Below are 22587 nucleotides of genomic sequence, written 5' to 3' on the forward strand. Positions count from 1 at the left end.
ACCAGAAGAAAAGGAAAGAGAAAATCTTTATCAAGACTATAAAAGGCTCAATTTAATCTGAACTCTTAAGGTCAGCTTTTTGTTTTCCCTTTAATTTCCTGCTGAAGTGTTTCACCTACCTGCAATCTCACAGCAAATTCAAAGACAGGATGTCACGGATAAAGAAGCAATCATCAGTCCAGGTAGAGCAGTCAGAGTGAAGCTCGAAAATATGTTTTTTTATTGCACACTTCATTTTTTATTTTAATTTTTTTGGGAGGGAAAGTGGGCAACAAAAAGTGGCAATACATGTTCAACAACCTCTGAATTTATTACCTTCAATAACAAAAGAAAACACACAAATAAAGGCTACTTCACATAAAAACAAACAGTTCCCAGGTATTAGTGCACCACTATATGAATAAGGAACTGGCAGTTTACAGTCATGCTAGCATAGGCTTCTGAAAAACTTGTAACACTTTTAACTGCATATGCATCACAGTTATAAAAACGAGACAAAGTAAAATCCAGTGGGGATAAACTGTTGAATCTTGTTAGCTCTTACTGTTAACCTGCAGTCTGACTGAACAGAGGAATGTTTGTTAAACAGAAGGAAAAGTCAACGATTGTTGGTAGGTGAACACATTTAAATGCCCTGAAAAGAACTGAGAACTGCGCCAGAGACGGCAGCAGTGTGCGAACGGCCGTTTCCTGCACACACTGTGGTCCAGTCAGACAGGAAGAAGAAGAAACGCTTCCTCAGTGGTGCAAACAGAAAACAGGAACTTTTAATTCAAAGTTTAATGGTGGAAAGCCTTCCAGTTTAAAATATATTTACACATTACCCTGAAACATTTTTTATGAGATAAAGGGAAAGACAAAAATTAGCTCATTAATAATAAAAAGGTACAAAAATATATATTTTCCAAATCTGAGAGAAAAAGGCACTTCTATAACTGAAACACTTTAGGCAGTGATTTTAATACAAAGCGCAATTAAAATATGACTGAAAGAATTATTTATTTCAGCAATTCAAGGGGAAATTCACTTATTTTATAGATTAAAAACAGACCGATTTATTTCAAACTGTTATTTGTTTTAATTTGGATGATTATGGATTACAGCATAATCACTATAAAAAGTAATTTTTAAGGTAGAAAAGCATTGGCCGACGAGAATGAAGAAGAATGCTGGCTTGGACTTATTAGAAAGTTGAGTGGAAGGAAAACCTGTGCTAGATCACAGGCAACAGCATGCTGCAAAAATATAAAATCGTACCAAGTATTTTGGTCTAGTTTCTAGTGCAAATGAACAGATTGTGATGAGTGCTGCAGTATAAGACAAACCTAATTTACAAGTAACTCATCAGCAAGAAGTCGGAGCTTGTTTTAAGTTGATAATTCCTTCAAAGAAAAAAAAACAGATTATTTCACTCATGAGAAAAATTCTTTTAATAAGTTAAATAATCTACCAGAGGAAGTAGTAATTTTTCAAAAATTACTACTTTTTTGAGTGTGTTTTGACTCAAAACACACTCCTACATCTGGCTGAAAAGTTTAGCTTTGTCTTATTTAAAGTGTAATAAGATATTTGCTTTAAAAACTAGGCCAAAATACTTGGTAAAATTTTGTGTATTTGCAGTGCAGCTGCAGAATGAGTCACAACAGGTCATTTCCAAAGATGCTGATTGAGTACAGGGTGGCTATCCAAGTATATCAATAGAAAATTTAGTGGAAGGAAAAACAGTGTCAGGAAAATGCCCATTCAAGAGTTTGGAGGATATTCACAAGGACTTTGACTGAATATGTTGAATTAGATTTTGGGCTAATTCAAAACGTAAAGTCTGAGAGTCTGAATGAAGAGCGCAGAGGCTCAGAATCCAGCCGTGTTGGAGTCCACTGGGTTTCTTCAAGTCAGCACAGGAGTTTACTTTTCTTCTGCTGTAACCATCAATATCAACACAATTAAATGGTTGACATTTGTCCCTTTGTGTCTAATCTATGTTAAATACGAATTTCCCTTTAATTTAATTACTGAAATAATCAATTCTTTCTATAATATTCTAATTTACTGAGATGCATCTGTATGTGCGTCACAAAAATCAGAAATTCTCTGATCTGAACAAAATGGACGGATTTGAGCTGAAGTCGCTTGATGTCATACGGAAGAGGAAAAACAGTGAAAACCAATCAGACGAGTAAGTCTGACAACCCTACATTCATAAAAAAAGAAAACATAATTCTGCTGCCTGTAATCACATCTCTGCCTCTGCTTGCAAGTTTTAAAGCAGCTGATCCGTCTTCAGATCAAAGCAACAATCTGAATGTTAATTTCAGAGAGGAGAGACGTTAGCTCTGATGTTTCTGTTGTTTCGTTCTTGCTGAGACATAAAAGGAATCACCGCGTTTAATGGCAAGGTTATTTTTGCAGTGAAGGAGGGGGGGAGGAGTAGAAAAGAGTGTAAAACAAAATAACTCCGGAGGTGCCATTTGTTGTGTTAAGGAATCAGGATTAATATCGTTAATCGTTTGGTTGAGTCAGTATCAATACCCCGAATTAGTGGAAAGAGGAGAAAAGCTGAGTGAACCCAGGGAGGGGAAATGAACAAGCAGTACTGGCGGCGCTTCAAATGGAAAAAAATAAAATAAAACTACCAGAAAAACAATAAGTGGCGGCCAGCTGAAAGCCAAACATTTTCCACTGAAAGTCTGAAACACTGAGCTTGTTTTGATCCCAGAGTACTTCATATTGGCATGGTGCACTGGTGTGTGTCTAAGCAGCATTGATGCTCCCAAACGGCCCAGCGGTAGTTGTTCCATCAGTAAGCTGAACGGGGAGAAGTGCTCGTCGAACAGACAACAGCTGGAGATAACCGCAACGCCGTCGTTCCCGCGGGAACAACAAAAATGGCCGGCTTTAGACCGTCTTCCATAAATCTGCTCAGAGTGTCAGCTGTAAATAACTCCCTTTTTTTTCCATAAATGTGTGCTGATGAGGCTTTCTGCCCTGCACGTTCACAGTAACTTTAATCCCTCTGAGATGACTAATGTGAAGTATTTTTTTTTAACAGATTGTGATGAGTGCTGCAGTAACTAATGGCAGGAGAAAAGCTTTATCTGCTGGGATTAGAGCGGCTCTTAAAAGTGGACACGTCCCAGTTAGAAAAGGCACCGCTTTTATGGTGGAAAATAACAAGAGCCAGGAAAAGTTTTACTGCATTTAACAGGATAAATATCCTGAACAACTTAGCTGAAAAGAAATAGCTTAAACTATTCAATTTAAAAGGAGCATCCAGTCCTCCTCGGTAGGTGGCACAAAATTTAGATTCAGTGTTTTTATTTTTTTGGTTTGGACTCGATGCCAGCCTGAAATATAAAATTCCTCTTTATCTTCAACTTTGTAGCAAACACCTGAAGGTTTTGGGTCAAAAATGACTTGCTTGGAAATCTATCAAAAGAAAAGAAAAAAAAAAAGTAACCCCTGATCATGATGCCACCACCACCATGCTTCACTGTGTGAATATTCAGTTTGTGATGCTTGGTTGAGTTTTTTGGAGGAAATATTAGAAATGTGGCCCAAAGATTATATTTTGATGAATCAGATCATAAAATCAGCTTTCATATTTAATTTTAGTCATGCTGCGATTTTTTGTTGGAGAGAAAAATGGTTTTCACGAATAAAACAATCAGTTGTGGTTCTGGTACTTCCTGTGCTGCTGCTGGCTTCCTCAGAGCCAGATTGGCCTATTTTCAGCTAAACTGTACAGGATATCAGTCACATTAAAAGTGGAAAACACTGCGATGACTGAGAAAAGTCACCAAAATCAAACAATTTGACACTTTTGAGATCCACATTATGCAGCTTTTTAAGAGCCACCCCCGACTCACAACTGCAGACCCTGATATAAAAGCATGTAGCTTACGCTCTCCTTCATTTCCTGCAGGGTTCAGTGACACAGAAGGACAGGAGGACTAAGATTCGTCCAGGAAGGAGACGACTGGACGCAGCAGCAGTGCTGGAACCGAGCAGACAGCGTGACAGCAGCAGTGACAACCCCCCCACCGAACCGTGCGCTCTCCTCCGAGGTCAGGGGTGTCCAAACTTTTTGTCACATTTGACAAAATCTCAGTCAAAAACTTATAAACTTAAAATTGTTCATGTTTGCTGTATTAAAAGAAAAGAATCCAGTTTTCAACTTATATTGGCTTCACTTGACCAAGTTACATTTGTTTAGTTCTAAAAAAGTTTAGTTAGGAAAAACTAATACTTTGTGCCGCATTTAACATTTTGAGAAAATTATGTTGGTAATGGTTGATTTTACCCTGATTACAAATAAAATGTCTCCTTTTGCATCAACCACCTGAGCTGCACTGCAAAAACACAAAATCTTACCAAGTATTTTTGCAGTGTGGACAAACCAAATCTGTATTGTTCTTGAACAAAATCAGCCAAGAGCCACAAATGGCCCTCGAGCCTCACTTTGGACACCCCTGAGTTAGGTTGTGTGTGTGTGTGTGTGTGTGTGTGTGTGTGTGTGTGAATGTTGAATGTGTGTGTGTGTGTGTGTGGGGGTGTGTGTGTGTGTGCGTGTGCGTGTGTGTGTGTGTGTGCGCGTGTGTCGGTGAGTAAAAGTCGTGGCCATACGCTGGTTTTAATCGTGTTAGTCCGTGAACCAGACCAGGGTAATAACATTCATGAAACAGGTTAAAAACACAAGACAAAATCAGCAAGTTAGTAAAATTCTTACTAAGAATGTTTTATTAAAATAAATGCCAAGAGGTTAATAAGAAAAATAACAGCATACATCATGAAAACTAAATGCAAGCATGTAAAAATACTTATGACAAGGAAACTAATAAAGTCGCTAATGAGTTAAACAAGCTGGGAGTCGGCAAGAAAAACAAAAATCTAACAGAGAAGAAGGCAAAACTCCCCACAGGAGACAGGTTGAGATGGAGAAGAGGTGGTGGGAGGGCAGGGGGAGCTGTGGGTTTCATAAAAATTAAGAAAAAAAACCACTCAGAAACATGATTAATATACATATAAAATGAGATTAGAAAAATACATTATAAACCTGTAACAATGGCTGTTAATTACATTATCATACATGTAGTAGGCAGGCCAGAGAGAATACGGTAGGTATAGAGTCAACTTTCACCTGATGGACTTATCCAGCCTTTCACAATGACACAGCATGGTGGAACATTGCAGAGGGGATTTTCTTAATACTGTCAGATGCTGATTTGCCATCTCTTTCTCTACTTTAATATTGCATTTCAATTTAAAATCATAACACTGAAGAAGAAAACAAAAAAGGAAATCATAAAAACTCATTGACCTTTTGGTGTAACAGCGATGGAGAGAAAACAGACTGCCGACGGCTCTGTTGGATCCCAGAATTTCTCAATTTCATTTTTGTTTTTTTCACCTTTCAGCAATAAGCTGTCAGTCGTTTCAACAACTGGAAACTATCTGAGTGTGAAGCAGGTGCTTGTTTCATTACCCAGCGCTTCCTTTGTCCATTAGAAATCTCATTACTGTACTGATAGTTTGTTGTCAAATTGACATGGAGATATGTGGACCGGATGACGCTGTTCAAACAAACACTTTCCCGTTCGGTTCCCTGAACGCTGCGTATTTTTCTCAGCTCATCATCAGAGCGTCTCCTGGCAGACTAATTGGTTGCTAATGGCAGTTCAATTTGTTCAAGATACAAAGTAAAACCAAAAAAAAAAAGAGACAATAATTCATATCATCAATAAAACCTAAATTAAAAGACAAGATCTGCTCGTACAGCAGAGTAAAGGGCCATCAAGTGAAGGAAAAGGAAAACTTAAAATCATTTTCAGGAAGACGAAAACCATGGCACATATTGTAGCTGGTCAAAACGACTGCTATTCTTTTTGCATAGAGTAACTTGGGCGGCGCCGCGGTGCGGCGGCGGAGGCCCAGCTCGTCTTTTTCCGAGCGTGTAACACTTGCCGTTCCTCTCTGCGCCATCTTAGTGGGTACTGGATATCCTTTTTTTTTCTTTTTTTGTTTTTTCCTTTAATTCGTTTTATTTTAAAACACAACTGGAATACTAAAAAACAGAAACCACTGTTGATAAGGCACTTTGATTTGATCCTGTCCCGCTCTGATCTCCCATGGTTCTGACTGCTCTAGTCTTTCCTTTTTCCAATTAGATTCCAGGCAACTTTTTCTCACCCACTCGCCTTCAGTTTTCCTCCGTCAGAAACATTTTTTTATTATTTTTTTTTTCATTATTATTTTATAACTGCAAGTAAAGTATCAAAAGCTAAAATTGCCAAAAATAGATTGATTTTTTCTCATCTCCAGCACCCTGTAAAATTATCTATTTTTTGTTCTCATCTGTGTTTTTATATGCATTGACAGATATCTACATTTTTATATATTTATATATATTTATAGATATATATATAAGACGTATGTATAAAGCAATTTGAACAGGCAGGCATGGCTTTCACATCCTATTTTTTCTTGAGATTTAAACAAAGGATCGTGGGCTCAGAAGCTGGACTACCATCAGAGGGAGGTGTGACACATTGTGGATGCACTTATGGATGGTTTGGCATATGTTAGGTTTCATTAGTAAAATAATTAAAAGAATAATATGCAGAAAGGTCAGGATTATGTCGACCTCATGCCCCAACTTACACACACATAACACAGAGGACAAAAATGAAAACTAAATGGAAAAAAAGGAGAAAACAAATCCACTGTAGTAGGAATAAATCTGCAGAAATTGGCCAAAAAAACAACAAAAACAATAAACCTCTTGCTTGTCATGAGTGTCTTTTCCCCTGGCACTTCACTATAATCGAGTAGCATGTAATTTTAGTGTTAATTGCCTGTTTTGACCTCAGGAAAATAAGAACAAATAAAACTGAGCGGGAAGGGGTAAAACTCCTGTTCCAGCTGAAGGCAGGCACCCAAACTAAAAATCACAAAGAGAGCCCTCTGCCAAACAGATGCATAACTGCAGATATATTAGTCACTGAAAACCCTTTGGCTAAATACGCACACAATACTTTTTTTTGTTTTAATCTTTGTGATCACAGCTCAGCTAACTCATCGAGATATTCTTCTAAATACATCAGGCACTGGATAGTGGATGTAGTGTGGATGGGGCCCACGTCCCCGAAGCCTCACCCCACTTTTGTTGTAGTATTAATTAAAAACACACACTCACACACACACACACACACACACACAGACCCATCAACCCAAGCTAACCCCTCCCATCACGCCTTTCGTTTTCATCCTCAAACGCTAAAACTCTGTTCTGACTTCCAGAGATAACCACCTGCTTTGTTTCAGTGACTGAAGCTAATTAGTTCAATCTGAACTGAAAAATTAAACACAATAAAAGCGAAAAAAAAAAACAAAAAAGAAAAGCATTAAATCAAGACAGGAAAAAAAACATAAATCATAAAAAAAGCTCTTTTTGCAATCATTTTAGCCATGCTTTAAAAAAAAAATAAACAGACAGGAAGCCATTTAGAGGGGCACACCCAGAATGTGTCAGCTCATAATTACAAGCTCAACAACTGAAATACATGTTGGGGGGGGTTTGATAAAAAAATGACAGAAATTAAACACGTTAATGCAAGTGAACGTTCCCGTTCCTTCTGTTTCTTTCTCCGCTGCGGCAGACGGGGGTCTGAGGGGCGGGCGGGGCAGGTGGGGTGTTGCTAAAGGAAAGTTTGGGGCAATTTGTGGGTGATCCCTCCAAAACCAAAACGATCTGCGTCTCAGACTGGAGATGGAGAGCGAGTGAGGTCACCTAATCAGAGTAATTAAAGGCGGGTGGGTTCGGGGGTTCTTTATTGCTTTATAATTCAGTGCAGATTCATGAGTAATACCACAGACGGATCCGCCCGGTGCGTGATTCATGAGGAAAAAGAAAGAGAACGAATGGGAACTAACTAATGAACAGAGGAAAAAAAAATAAAATGAATAATCCACAGCTGTGTTGGGTTTTTTTTGTTGTGTTTCAGTGAAGAGTCTGCGTTGGTTTCTATCTTTTTGTCAGAACGTGTTAGGGTAACTGTACGGGCAGGCGCCTCTCTCTCTGCCACTTGCGTCCGAGAGGCTAGCAAAAGGCAATTACCAGTTAACTGATCAGCAGGCAGGCTTGGGGCGGCTCGTCATTGGGTGAAGAGTTCAGAGGTCAGAAGGTCATGTGTTAGTTGCCGGTGGCGGCTAGGTGGTTAGAAACAAAAACAAAAACAAACAGAAACAAAAAAAGATAGAAAGGATATTAGTGTCAGCAAGAAGAGACTGGAATGACATCATTTTAACAATAAAATGAATGCAATCTCACATGTGGCCCCTCCCAACCCGCTGCTATGAGGTGAACCTAGCCTGAGAGTCATGATGCTGCTAAGCCACACCCCCTGATTCAGGTCGCTAGGCGGTCGGTTTAATTTAAGCGCACACTGCCCCCGAAACCACAAAACAGAAGCAAAGAAAAGCCGAACCAAAAAAAATTAAATAAATTAAAATAAAAAAAAGACAAAGAAATGAACAAAAATCTAGTGTTTTAGTGTCTTTCACAAACAGTGTGATTAGTGGTAAGCTGATCAAAGTAACTAAAGTTACGAGGTGCAATAAATAGAAGAATCAATGCTTTCTGATTCTCTCTCTCTTTATTTCGCAGTATATTTTTATAGAATATAAATATACACAAAACCATAAATACATTTGATATAAAATGTTCCAAATATAAAATGACAGTACCTCGTGTACAACTGAAATATCAAAAAAAAAAAAAGAAAAAGTATTTAGCTTTTTTTTCTCAATATATTTGCAATACACTGCAGAGAACGCAAGCTACCTCAGCTAATGTCTGCGCGCGTCTATCTTTTCTAGAAAAATAATAAAGAAATTTAAATCCCGTAGGTGAAATGGTGGCTGGCAGCAGCGCAGCTACTCGTCTCTCAGATACAGGATAGAAAAGCTCCCCTTTGTCTTTGCTCCTTATGAGGAGAGGAGATAAATGATGGATAGGAGCAAGCTTGCTCCCTTTTCTTTTCTTTTTTTTTGGCTCTAATTTCTCATCAGAGGAATGTCATTCTACACCTTAAACACTTCCTGCAAACTATTCATCTCTTTTAGCTTCACAGCTGCATGAACCGAATCTCTTAAGATCGTTTTTGCCTGAGCTTTGACTTAAACACACACTGTCACTGTTCAGTACTACATGTAAACAAAATGTGCATACCACACTCAACCATTTAGCAGGTGTGTGGATGTACAGGTGCATCTCAATACATTAGGATATCATTTATTTCAGTGATTCATCTAGCACACAAAGTGACATACTGTTTATTTCTGTTCTTTTAACGAAACTGCTTACAGCTAATGAAAGCCCAACATTCAGTTTGAGCTTTCTGCTAAAGAAATTAGCTGCATTTCCATTGACCATATAATTGCGCAAGTTAACATTTTGAAATTAAATCTGACTGATGGAAACGCAGCAATTTTGAAAACTCTCGTTTTTGATAAGTTTGGCTCTAGGGTGAGATAGTTTTTTTTTTTTTTTGTCCATATGGAAATTAGTTTATTTCACAAAACTGCAATGGAAACACTTTATTTACACGAGTCACATGACCGACAGCTGGATGTTGCCTCTGGCGCAAACGGGAACAAGGCGACAGGAAGTGGTACAGGGTCACAGTGCGGCAGTTTTTAACGACTTATCGCATGGACAAACTTATTCACGTGTGATTTTGTGTTTTTTGTTTAATGGAAACAACACAATGTGAGATAGTTTTTTAAATTTTCTTTTACATTAGCAGAATATTGACAAATGTTGTGCACATTTGCAATGGAAACGCAGCTAAAGACAGCAACCTACCATATTTTCATAAAGTTCAGTGGAAGAAAAAAACATTTGGTAGAATGAAAATCCCAAACAAGGCCGAAATAAAATACATACTCAGATTACGTGTGGCCTTAATATTTGCCTAGCAGATAGTCACTTTACTTATTTGAGGATAAGCCACAATAGCCATTGCCAATAATAAAAAAATTGAATGGAAGGAAAAAGTGTGGTAAAAAACATGCTTAAGCAACACTTCCAAAAGTACCAAAACCTTTAGTCTTCATTTTACCACAGCAGGTAGTTTGCCAGCAAATTAATCTGGCCTAATCTCCAGATTACCCATGGACCCATGGAGCATCATCAACAGGAAGACACCAGACCCAACAGTGCAGACAAACTGAAGGCCAATATTAAAGCAACCTGGGCTTCCTGAACACCTCAGCAGAACCATGCTATGCTGCACTGGTGCAGTAAATCATGCAAAACACCAAGTATTGAGCCCCATACTGAATATACTATTACATGCTGTCAGTAGGCTCACATTTCTGTTTTAAAATGCTTAACATTCAAATGTTGGGGTTTTCATTAGCTGCAAGCGATAATCATCAACATCATCAGAAACCATGGCTGGGTGAAAAAACGATTTAGTGGATTAATCAAATTTATTTTTTTAACAACGCATTCCTTGGGTTTCCAGAGCGATGTCAGAGCTCCCAGGTCGGCCATCTTGTTTGACAATCGTGTTTTACAACTTCTATGTATTTGAAGTGTATTTAAGGGTCAGAGCCAGACTACGATTTTTACAGGAATAAAGTTGTAATATTGTGAGAATGAAATAGTTTATAGAGAACTCCCATGTGAAAAATAAAAAAATAAAATGATGAATGTTGAGCATCTTGTGAAGTTGTACTTTGGTATATGTTTTACATATAACACTTAATAGAAATATTAATCATTTAACATGTCGGCATCAAACTATTATCTGTAGCAGGACTTTGAAATTATCATGCAAACAACCGTCTGTTTTGAAGAAAAACAAATTCAGCTGGTCATGTCAGATAATTAAGCTTTTTGTCCTCATTAAAATTTTTTTGAAATTTTTTTTCCTAATAAAATTGCTAATATTATGACTAATTCTCATAAGTAAACAGTAAACGGCCCAAATACTCTGTCATACGAGGTCACTGAAGGGACGATTGAGATAAGAGCCATTAAAATCGTAAATCGGATCTGGTATTAAAACATCTGAGGTTTTATTTTTATGCCATGTTGCCCAGCGCTACCAGAAATAAACACTGGAAATGCGTCACTTTGTGTGTAATGGACCACTATAATAAAAGGCTTTAATTTTCTTACTAAAATAAATTATCTTTTCAACAATATTCTAATTTATTGAGATTCTCTGCATAGGGCAGGTAAGGTGGGGGAGGAAAACAAAAAAATAGTACAATACAGACAATGTACAAGTTTCTGACTAAGGCAGTGAGGCATAATAGGCATAATATTCATATAAATGCATCAGTCAATAGCAAAATGTAGCTAGGAGACTAAACTGACCTCTGTCAGCGGTCACAATCCTTTGGTAAGGATGGACCCGCGTGTCATGCCGTCTCACTTTAGTAGCCATTGCACCTAGATTGTAACAGGTCCACAAGGTTAGAAACCGTTCACTTTGAGGAAGGAAAAAACAGTCATCTTTTACAGTAACAACATTCACATTTCAACCATTAGGACTTATAATGCTTGGATTACACAATACAATTAACATAATACAGATTATGGTACATATACACAACACATATATCTTTTTTTTTTCTTTTTACAAGTAGAAAAACTTGGTAGCAAAAAAAATAATACATCTTTTTGGAGATTTGCTTTAAAAACTATATAACTTAAGAACTAAACTTCCACAGTGCTCAGAGATATATGGCGTGGTAAGGAGTAGGGGGTGCTGGGCTGTCTACAGGAATAATGTGAATCTCCCCGTGGGACCCAGAAGGGAACCGAGAGAAATTTGTCTCTTTATTTTGAAAGGTGGGGAAATCCAATCCAGCTCTGATGGTAATTGAATCGTGGCAGACACCACCTGCCTCTCCACCTCTCCTTCATTTTCTCCTTCCAGCTTTTCACCATTTCTCTCCTGGTCAATCTGCTCACTGACGGCACAGCCAGTCATTTTCCACCTATATCTGTCAACACTGATTTTCCCCCTGCTGCAGAGGTTGACACGGCTTCATATGCATGACACAAACAAACTGTTTGCGTGTCGCAGGACGTGCAAGAGTTATTAAAAAAAGTGATGTGTGCAGGGATTAAAACGAAAACAGAAGGTCTCCCAGAGAAAGCGCCGCCATATGATTTGAGATCTAAATTCAACAAGATTGTTATTCTGAAACTGTTGCGACGAGTTGTGGTTGTGTGTTTACAGAGAATCTAAAAAGTCTACACACCTCTGGAAACAGGTTATGCTTCTGTTTAAGTAATGACACCAAAACAAATAATTTCACAACATTTTCCACCTTGAATGTGGCTTTACATCTTTCTAACACCGACAGTGTTGCCTTTACTCAGCTCCCTAAGTAGTTTCACAGAAACTCGCGCCTCGAGACATGTGAACAAAACAATGCACATGTTGGTATTGTTGGGGACTCATTTGGATCATCAGTGTTAAACGGCACCAAAAGAGAATTAAATATACATTTAGTGCTCTGTTTGCAATCAGTGAGATTGTTTCTGATACTTCCAAAGTTTCAAGCCTCTTGGATCAGAGCTGGAACGACCTCAAGGTAACAAGAGATATCCAGCTGAGGTCATTCATAACTCTCAGAACCTTTACGAAATGTTCTCAGTCACACTTCATCCACAAAGATAGCTGGTGGACAGTCATGTCAGAATATCCACCAGCCAAACCTACAGCTCACATCATCAAAAGAACATCATGTCCACAGTGAGGCATGATCATGGCTGCATTATGCTTTGGGCCTATTCTTCTTCATCTCGTGCTGAAAATTAAGTCAAGGTGGAAGGAATTATGAAAAAGCCCAAATTCAAGTTAATGTTGGGACAAATTCAGTAACAGGAAGAGGAATTTCCACTTAAACCTGTGCTGTCCAAGATGAAAGCACAAAAAATTATTTCCACAAATAAACTTATTGTGCCTTTTTTATTGTGTCTGGTCAATAGTAAACTAAATGTGCAAAACTTTATTGAAACGCACAAAGTAAGTAGTGTACAAGATCCAAAGCACACAAAGTGTTCTAATAAATATTAGAAAGGCATAATGTTTCCTGATTTTTTGGGTTGACTGTGGGCTAAAATATTTCTTCGACACTTTGGACATCCCGGCCTTACAGCACGGATCCAAATGAGCAAACGAAAAGCTTCAACAGAGGAGGACTGAAGTCTGGAACGGCCCAGTCCAAACACAAACCTGAAGAAGGTTGTGCAAAGGAAATCTTCTCTCAATCTCACAGATTTGGAGCAGTTTTGCAAAGATGAGAAAACAAATGTTGCCATGACCACACTTCAAAGCAAAAACACAGATCATAGCACTATAATACAATTATTTCCATACTATAACTTACTATAATATGGAATAAATTATAGTATAATTCCAAACAGTTCATGGCCTGTTTTTCACTGAAATGATTGATCTGTGTCTCATTTTACCAGGGGTGTGTAAACTTTTTATATTCACCAAGCACAACTCTGAGGAAGCCGGCGACCTGCCAGTGCCTGGAAACAGAACTGCATAAAGCAGAGCCACATCCGTGAGAGTGTGTGAATGCGAGACGTGTGTGTTGCTGAAGGCACCGATCGATAGTGTGAGTAAATAAAATGCACTAAGCTGGTGTAACCCTGCAAGTTAAAGAGAGAAAAGCCAGTCAGCTGTCCCTGCCTGTTCTACACGTTTCGCAGCGGCACCCATGATGCTCGGGTCAACTAAAAAAAAAAAAAAAAAAAAAAAAAATAACACACAAAAAAAAAAAAAAGCTGCCGGCATGTGATCTTAGAGACATTAGAGGAGTTTGTGTCAAACAGAGATCCGCACAAACTGACAGAGGCTCTTTTGTCTCAACCTGGGAGCAACATTCCAACAGTCCTTAGCACAACATATGCTGCACATGTCAGAATATTCAACACGTCTCTTTGGTAGCAGATGTGTTGAGCTTTAAGCACCATTGAGAATAAGAATAATATGTGGAGCTAAATATTTAACTGTCCCTCCTGACAGAAACTAAGGAGGATGTCAGGTAAAAAAGCGGAGAAAGCTCAAGTTTAACAGGGGTGAAGCTAAGACGATGTGAGGAAGGGAGGGGGAGAAAAAAGGGCATACTGGAGGAATTTAATGAACATCCCCAGTGGGAGCGAGAGAGGGACCGTCTCTAGGCATCAAGGCCTGCCCGCGGAGAACAGCGCGCAGAAATGATTTCAAAAGCTGCAGAAATCCGAGGGGATCTGCCGCCAGACTGAATATGCCTCCAGGCCAGTGCATGAAAAGGTTAGAGAGCAGGCTGCATGTATGAAAGTGTGTTTCTGTCAGTGTGGCTCACTTCATACTGAGGCATCTTCTGCTATAAACCTTGCAGAGAAGAGGCGATGTAAACCTGAGAGCGGATTTGTTTGGCCAGAGTGAAACTAAAAACAGTGAAATAAGCTCACTTTAGGAGTAAAAAGAGACTTCAACAGCCCAGCGTTCACACTGTAACGTCTGTCCCCCTTTCAGTATACTGCAGTGTCCGTATGAGCCATCACCAAGAGCTCCACCAGCACATCCACCCTATGAGTTTATCTGTTTTTCATCTTCAGGTGGACACAACATATTTACCTTTCAACAAGTCCTGACTGTGGCTCATGGTAGCTGCGTCCAGCACCCCGATTCCGGGGTAAAACAAGCTGCCCTCCTGTCCAGGCTGGCTAAAGTTGGCCGCTGTACCCGCTGCACCCAAGCTGCCCCAGGCTCTCTTACCTAGAACCCCACTGTGCTCGATGGGGTACTCCAGCAACGAGGTGGGTGCCAAGGCGTAGGGGTACTCATATGGGGTGGTGTAGATTAGTCCGCCGTCTGGTGTGGGAGGCACCAAGGTGGGGGTGCCATTGGGCAGCATAGCGGCCATCTGAGTGGGCCGGATGAGGTTCATGATGGGGGCCCCGGCCGGCGTCGGGGGCCGGAGTGCCGACGGAGGCAACACCTGACCCGCGGGGGCCGCTATGAGGCGGGGGCCCTGAGCGGCCGCCGCCGCTGCTGCAAGAGAGAACGCAAGGGGGGCTGCCATAAGCAAGAGAGCAAAGGACAGGAGCAGAAAGAAAGAAGGAAGACAAAGTGCAGCGTGGTCGGTCAATATCACAGATGGACAGAAAAAGGGTGGAAACACAGAGGAGGAAAAGAAAGGTGAATGGGAAGGAAGGGGGGGAGAGGACAAAAAGAGGAGAGGAGCAAAAAGGAAAATTAGTCCATGCAATGATCATGGTGGTGAACCACAAAAGCGACAGTCTGTTGCAAAAAACTTTAATCAATACAACAAATGAACACAGCCAAAAATAAAAAATGAATTAAACCCTCCCCACACCAAAACAGGAAAGGCACAAAATACAGCTGTGACCAACTGGAAGCTCCCCATCACCACAGCAGCTCCAACCTTAATGGGAACAGCACAGCGAGGTACAGACACACATGGCAACAGAGATGACTGCAGACGACACCGATAAAAACAGCCACAGCAGAAACACTGTGGGCTCATCACACAAAGGCTGATATTGCAACATATTGCTGATCAATTCAATTTAAATGCATTGGTAGCAGTCAGCTTCTGTTGGGTGTGAAAACATTTTTTAGCAGTTTTCTAAATAAATCAAGTGCTTCAGTGACTGCAGTTAGTGGCTTAGCTTAATGTAACGCAAGAAATAAATAAACAACTGCTTAAATTGATCAATTAAAATGCAAATTTCACAGATTGAAGGGCAAATGTGCAGAATAATTAACTCTAGAACCATCTGAAATGAAAGCAGAGATCGCAAAGAATCAAAACATGCACAGGTTCTGGACTGGCTGGCGAAAAGCTCAGTGTTAATGAAACCTGGTGACTGACATGCAGAATCAAGCGGATGGAAACAAGTGAGGAGGAGGATGTACAGGGGCATGTCAAAAATTCTAAATATCATTAAAATGTTTGTTTATTTCAGTAATTCAATTCAAAAAGTGAATCCACTACAAGAGGAACACGTTTTGAGTGCTAATTCAGATGATTGCATCTTAGAGCTAATGAAAACCCATAATTAGATTTCAGAAAATTAGAATAAAAACAAGGCTTTTAATACAGTAATGTTGCTCTATTAAACAATGTCCATCTACTGCACTGTAAAAGATCTCAATACTTGGTCTGGCCTCATTTTGCATTAATTCACACCTTAAGAATAACTGCAAAACACTTGCTCAAGTTTCAAGGACTTAAAAATGCATAAAAAATATACAAAACCATAAAAATAGATTAACTTTTAATATTTAGCAACACTACAGAATCACCCATGAGGTGTGGATCTAGTCGTGTGGTTTTTTGTACTACAGTTTGTCCTTCCACTCAACTTTCTAATAATCTTGTTGGTTACCTTAATCCAGTTTATGTAGAGGTGGCATATCCCTGAATATTAATTTGGGGCTTTTATTTTTAATTATCAAAATCAACAGAAATAAACACTAGGAATTCATACATTTTGGCATAATGAATTGATTTAATGCATAATTTTCACTTTAAAAAAAGAATTACTGAAATAAATGATGTTTTTGATGATATCCAATGTACGGAGATGTATTTATGGATAACAAAGGGCAGGACGAATGGATAATTGCTGAGAGGAAAGAAACATAAAAACAGAAATGGTCCTGGATGTAATTCAGAAAACAATCTGTTCAGAAAGCTTGTTAATCGTCTGCTGTGGTCTAAGTTAATGTGGCAACATGAAAACACTAAATCTTGTTACAAATTAATCTGCTGTTAGTTCACAAGTCAGATGAACTTCTGGCCTGGTTATATATGGTGTGTGTTATGAAGATATTAGCCATGTATGCTGCCTAACAGACCGATCAGTCGACTTACGTGTTTTGACATTGTTGTCTCTGTATGTCCCGTTGAGAATAGCCAGCTCCATCAGCTGCATCTTCTTCAAATTGTCTTCACCCTCGGCCTGAAAGAGACAACCAGACAAATATTTATACATACATATATATATATATTTATTTATATATTTCAGGAACAGACTTCAGACCTAATCCAAACTAGAGCTGAAACAAATGGTTATTTTAGCAATGGGTTACTCTATAAATTAATCTGATGATTAATCAATTAATCACATAAAAATAAAAAAAAACTGGCACATTCTGCATATTTTTCATTTAACCACTTAAGTCTTTTAGAAATATATTCATAGATTCAAATAAATAATTAAACTCTCTTTTAAAATAAGGAGACCATTTTAATGCCTTTAGTGAACGCTTAATCATTTGTAGCACAGGATGCATCTGCAGCTAAAAAATACTTCCAATACTACCTAGGGCTGATTTGTTAATTATTTTTTGGATTAATTTATTAGAAAAATGTGCTTGATAGGAGATTTGGAAAATGTATGTAGTTTTCACACAGTTTTGGCTTAATTATTGCTCTTAAGTCTGTTGTTCTTTGAGTCTGTATACCCCAGTTAACAATTAATCGATTACTAAATTAGCTGGCGATTATTTCAGTAATCGATTAATCACGATTAATCGTTTCAGTCTTAATCCCAACACAGTGAAGGAACCTACATGGCAGGCGGTTCTGTGCTCCCATGGAGCCGCTGAATCGCTTCAACACGACATGTTAATGTCCTCTACAAGCACTGCCTGGACAGGGCTTAGTCAAACACGGATGGGGATAAGCTAAAGTGCCGTTGTCATTCCAGAGTGGCTTGTTGTTGCTAAAATGCTGACAGAGACATTAAGTGTGAGAATGCATATTCATAATCCATATCAGAATGATAATTACTGTAATTTTCTTTGCTCCCTTGTGCGCAATCAAACTCGCAATAACCGCCCTAGCTAATGTCAGTCCTGTCAATTAATGTTTGGATAAATAAATACAAAAGCAGCAGCCACTGTCATTATTGCCAAATTAGGGAACTGAAATTATTCACGGAAAGCAATTAAGATAGCACCCTCCCACCCCCTCACCCTCCTCCTAACACCCATCTCTCCCTCCGTCGCCTCAATCCCTCCCCCAGCACCTTGAAACTCCATTTCCCCTGGAGCTACCAGACACTCAATAACCATGACAACACAAAAGCCCCTGTAATTTCCCAGGTAGTGCATCATATTTAAGCTTGACTGGTATGTGAATCATTTTCCAAAGTGAGGAGAACAAAAGCGTTAGCGGCAAGTTTCACTAACCTCACTCCAACCTTAAGTAACTATCGATTTCATGGCTTTTTTTGTATCTTTTTGCTAAACGCTTCAGTTCAAAAACACGGACTGGTTGCTCCACCATCCGCACACCGCATCTTCATGTGAACGCAACAGGACAAAATAAAAGGCAGCCGACTCCGTTCCTCTATTCAGTCTTGGAGCGGAGGGCCTCTTCGACAAATTGGTAGTTCAGCAACAGCGTGTCGCATTCAGAGGATGATGAGGAAAGAAAGGATGTGGAGGGGGAAGAAAAGGAGGGCTTCAGAGTTAAGCCCTCCCTCGAGACCCCTCGTCAACACAGCCACAGTGAGAGAGAGAGAGACAGAGGCTGGTCTCCCCTGACTAAATATAAGGCTGCAGAGCTGTGTACTGTTTAGTCCATCACACAACTTCCACTTAATAAAAGAATTCTGCCTTCATTTCCTCTGCAGACATCTGCCCGCTTTCTTTTTATAGGAGCACTTTAACAGGGGATCCAGAAGTTTCAGAAAGTCAACTTCAAGACTTTTTAAGGCCTTAAAAAAGACCTTAAAAATCAACAGCTTGAATGAACTTTAAGACTGAAAAAACTATAAAATGTTGGGGATGATTTGGGGATCCCACGGGCTCATTAGGGCTGGCAACAGAAGTGAGCCAGTGGCAAAAACGAACACTGTTCACCCAGTTGGTGAGACATCCTCACTTACCCATGACAAAAGTTAGCTAGCTAGAAAAGGGGTATATTAGCAGCACAGAACGCACTGAAGATGCTTGTGTGCGCATTAAACCTGTGCAAGACAAAAATGTCTGGCAAGAAAAAATAAAGCTACATATGAGATTATATAGGGCAGCCAGGTGAAAATTTAAGACTTTTGATTAGGCTGAGCTACATTTCAAATGATTTTAAGGCCTTAATTTTAGATAAATTAAGTTAGGGCTTTTTATGGATGTTTAAAATTATACCCCACACATATGTAAGACAGATTTATACATCAAATGAGATAACAATGATTTACAATGATCCTAGTTAGATTGCATCTTTATAATATTTATTCACGAAAAAGTCCAGCGCACCTTGACCGCACCATTCTGTGTTGTCTCTGAAAAGAGTCAGCAGTTGTTTGAAAGTAGGCCAGGCCAATGGAGAATAAGAAGTTACCATAAAAATTCTGAACAATATATTCATTGCTTTCACAAGTTGATTTTTTTGGGACTACATTTATCTTTGCCATGGTGATGTATAAAAAGCTGCATGAGAAGGATTATGGCAGGGAATCTGCTTTGCTCTGGGTATCAGCGAACACGAACCTGCTGCCCAATGGAAACGCAGAAAGAAACGGCAAACATCACAATGTTTTCATCTTTAAAGGGTTGTTGGAAGAAAAAACTGAAAAAAAAAAAAAAAAGAAGCTCGGCAGCAGAAATGTTAGAGAAGCTTATGTGCATCTGTGTGCATTTTATTGTGACAGACGTGCAGGTCTGCAGGGGTTAAACAGGCACACGCAAAAAAGATCCCAATCCAACCTGTTCTGTATAGGAGGCAACCTGCCTGTTGAGAGCAGAGAGACAAAATAGAGAGTAGAAAGGCGGGGAGCTCAGATGCTGCAGCTGGGATGAGGTGAGCGCTGCTCTGTGGAGAGGCTCAGCGGAGGGCAGAGGATGCAGCTTGATGTTCACTAAGAGTATGCCGGCAAAGCCAGACAATACTATTGGACTGAGCTCTTAGATCTGAAATACAATAATTTATGACGTGAAGTTATTAAACCAATAGTTCCTCTCTTATTTTAGGCCATACTTTTTCACACTTAAATTTCGAGTAATCCTTTTCGCCTATTTTTCAAATTTAACAGAAAAGCTTACAGTAAAACGCTCTTCGGATGATGGATGTGTAGATGGAAGGAAGCACAATAAGTAGGTGGATAGATGGATTATTGAACAAATTATTTTACAAATGAATGAATTGCTAAACGGATGTGCAGTCAAATGAATACATGAATGAATGGACAAAAAAAGAATAAATGTTAGACCATAAATTGCTTGATCAGTGATTTGAGTTCATATTGGGCCTAAAAAAATTCAACCCGACCCCAAAGTAAACCAACATATTTTTTTAAAAAGCTTTGCTGATTTTGCTGAACTAGTCTTTTGTTGGGAAAGAGGAAGCACAGCTGCGTAAAGAAGTGGATTTAGACAATGGAACATGAAAGGAATACAGAATTTTTTTCTATCAAACAAATTAAATTAAACTCCACTTTTCCGAACCGCACCAGAGTCCTGTGAAACTCCCCCCACTTTCATCCAGTATTGTGACTCCTGGAAAGGTTTTTAGGAGAAGATGACAAACTCAGAGTGAATGCACACAGGATCATAAAGCAAACAAAGATGCTGCCAACTCTGCTGTGGAGAAGCTGGGTTGACTTTCATCATGTTGCCTCATGTACGCTGGGCGGAAGCACAGCTTTTACACCACCATGACGAGCAGTTAACTGTTTAACGTCAACTTGCTCAGGGTGTCGTCACAATTAACACACTTCTCAGTCAGCATGCAGAAGCCATAATATGCCAGTCACTCAGAGGATGGCGGTGTTGCCATCCCACAAGAGTTTGTAATGCTCCGGCTGCTGAATACCTGGGAGAGGGACGGATGCTGGATTAGAGGACGAGGGGGAGCGAGGGGAGGAAGTTTTAGCTTTTCCCTGCCGTTCACACCTGCATGCATGTGACAAACATACACACCCTCCTGTTGCTGTCCATCAGTGGAAAAGCCACTCAATAAAGCCGCTCTATCCACAAGAATCTGATTCAATCAATGAGGCCTATTTGTGAAATCAGCAGAGCGGTAAAAGCTATCAGAGACAAGCAAGACAGAGGGACGAGGGGAACGAGGGAGAAATAGGAAGGGAAGAGGACGGAGATGAGCTCCAGTAGGTGAGCCATGTCCTACCTGACAAGCCTGCGATGGGGTCAGCTCACACAAACTACATCATTGTCATGTTTCTGTGTTTAGTGTAGAGGTCCCACGGCCTGATCTGGACGCAAATTAGGTCCATCTTAGTTGGGTGATTATGTGTTAAACTGTATGGGTTCTAGAATATCTCACAGTTTTATGTTCAGAGAAGTTCATCAGAACATATTTGATTAATCATACCAACTATAAAAAGGTATAAAAATGATCAAAGAACCCAGTCTGAAAGACCAACAGTGCACATGCAGTCATTAAAATCCAGTATATTGATCTGCATCAGTAGATATTGAAGAGCACATTACTGATCAATATCTATCTTTGGTGGGATTATTTTAATTTAAAAATAAGGAAAAAAGCAGGCACAGCATATTTAGTCTTCTACATCAAACACGTGTCACTTAATTTCATCCTTATTTCAAAACAAGACTATGATAGTAAAGTTTTAGTTGTTTCCATTAACCAGACCAATCATTATTTTTGGTAGAAATTATATGGAAAAAATGTGGGGCGTGTTGAGTGTGTTGAGAAAGTCAATACACTCGATACTCCTGACATGCGTCCATATTCTGAGTAGAGTGAGACCCTTATATCCGCGGGGATTGAGGAGCGCAACCGCAAGTACTTGAGGCTTTCTCTAAAAATGTTTATAGCCGCCAATTTTAATAGTTAAACCTCAAACCTTACTTCACCTTCCCAAACTGAATTTTCTTTAAAATATTTTAGATATACTTTACTGCAAATCAGGCAAATTTTCTGCAAATAATTTGGGGTTGTGTTTCACGAAAAATCTGGAAACACTAAACCGTAAATGGCGGGGGTCCACTGTTAAAACTGATGGCAGCATGGTCATTAATTTTGTAAAAATGTGTTTGGGAATCTCTCCAAGAAATCTTATTGAGGCTCCTTACTTTGATGCTTGTTCTGACCCACGCTAGTTACGATATGAATACATATACAAACTGCAGCTAAAGCCAGATTTCTGTTTATTGCTTTGTTCTGCAGGCGCGTTTGAAATACAACAAGAAACAGATGACTGAGTGTCTGTCTGCACCCAAACTCCCCTTCTGACGCTCCACTTTCAGGCCCTCTCTTTGCCAAGCCAACTGATGTAAACAGCCACTTGGGTTGGGTCGGCTGAATTCGCTCATGTTTATAGCCGCAGCCGAGGGGTGGGGGGGATTTTTGCTCATATCTGGCAGGAGTGACTGTGAATGCAGCTGAGCTCAGAAAACAGAACGAAAAGGAAGGGAACAAATAAGTCTAGGAGGAGAAAAGGCCCCACATAGCACGTACAAGAGGCGGAATGAAAGATCATCTTTGAGTTAGTGAAGGGATGGAGAGATATGGAGAGAGAAGAAAAGGACTGCTGGAGAATAAGAGACA

General features: G+C 39.5%; 1 protein-coding gene and 1 long non-coding RNA gene across 7 annotated transcripts in view; one reads left to right on the forward strand and one right to left on the reverse strand.

The window, feature by feature from the left end:
- The first annotated feature begins 1401 nt into the window (after nt 1–1401).
- LOC107837218 (uncharacterized) lies at nt 1402–18514 on the forward strand. The gene is made up of 3 exons (XR_001663226.1): nt 1402–2437; nt 15188–15194; nt 18503–18514. It is a non-coding gene; the product is annotated as an uncharacterized LOC107837218 (long non-coding RNA).
- Nucleotides 4715–22587, reverse strand: part of qkia (QKI, KH domain containing, RNA binding a) — an 85259-nt gene continuing 67386 nt past the window's right edge. Inside the window, exons 5-8 of one of the 6 annotated variants that reach the window (XM_007561119.2) lie at nt 16924–17011; nt 14658–15098; nt 11387–11461; nt 4715–8205 (exon numbers count right to left, since the gene is read on the reverse strand). In XM_007561119.2, the coding sequence (XP_007561181.1) occupies nt 8189–8205; nt 11387–11461; nt 14658–15098; nt 16924–17011 (621 nt within the window). In that variant the 3' untranslated portion in view covers nt 4715–8188. Of the gene's footprint in view, nt 8206–9038; nt 11462–14657; nt 15099–16923; nt 17012–22587 lie in introns of those variants that run through there. The other 5 variants (XM_007561121.2, XM_007561118.2, XM_016675943.1 and 2 more) reach the window with 5 other exon arrangements.

This window comes from Poecilia formosa, unplaced genomic scaffold (genome assembly GCF_000485575.1).
Source record: "Poecilia formosa unplaced genomic scaffold, Poecilia_formosa-5.1.2 Scaffold123, whole genome shotgun sequence".
NCBI lineage: Eukaryota > Metazoa > Chordata > Actinopteri > Cyprinodontiformes > Poeciliidae > Poecilia > Poecilia formosa.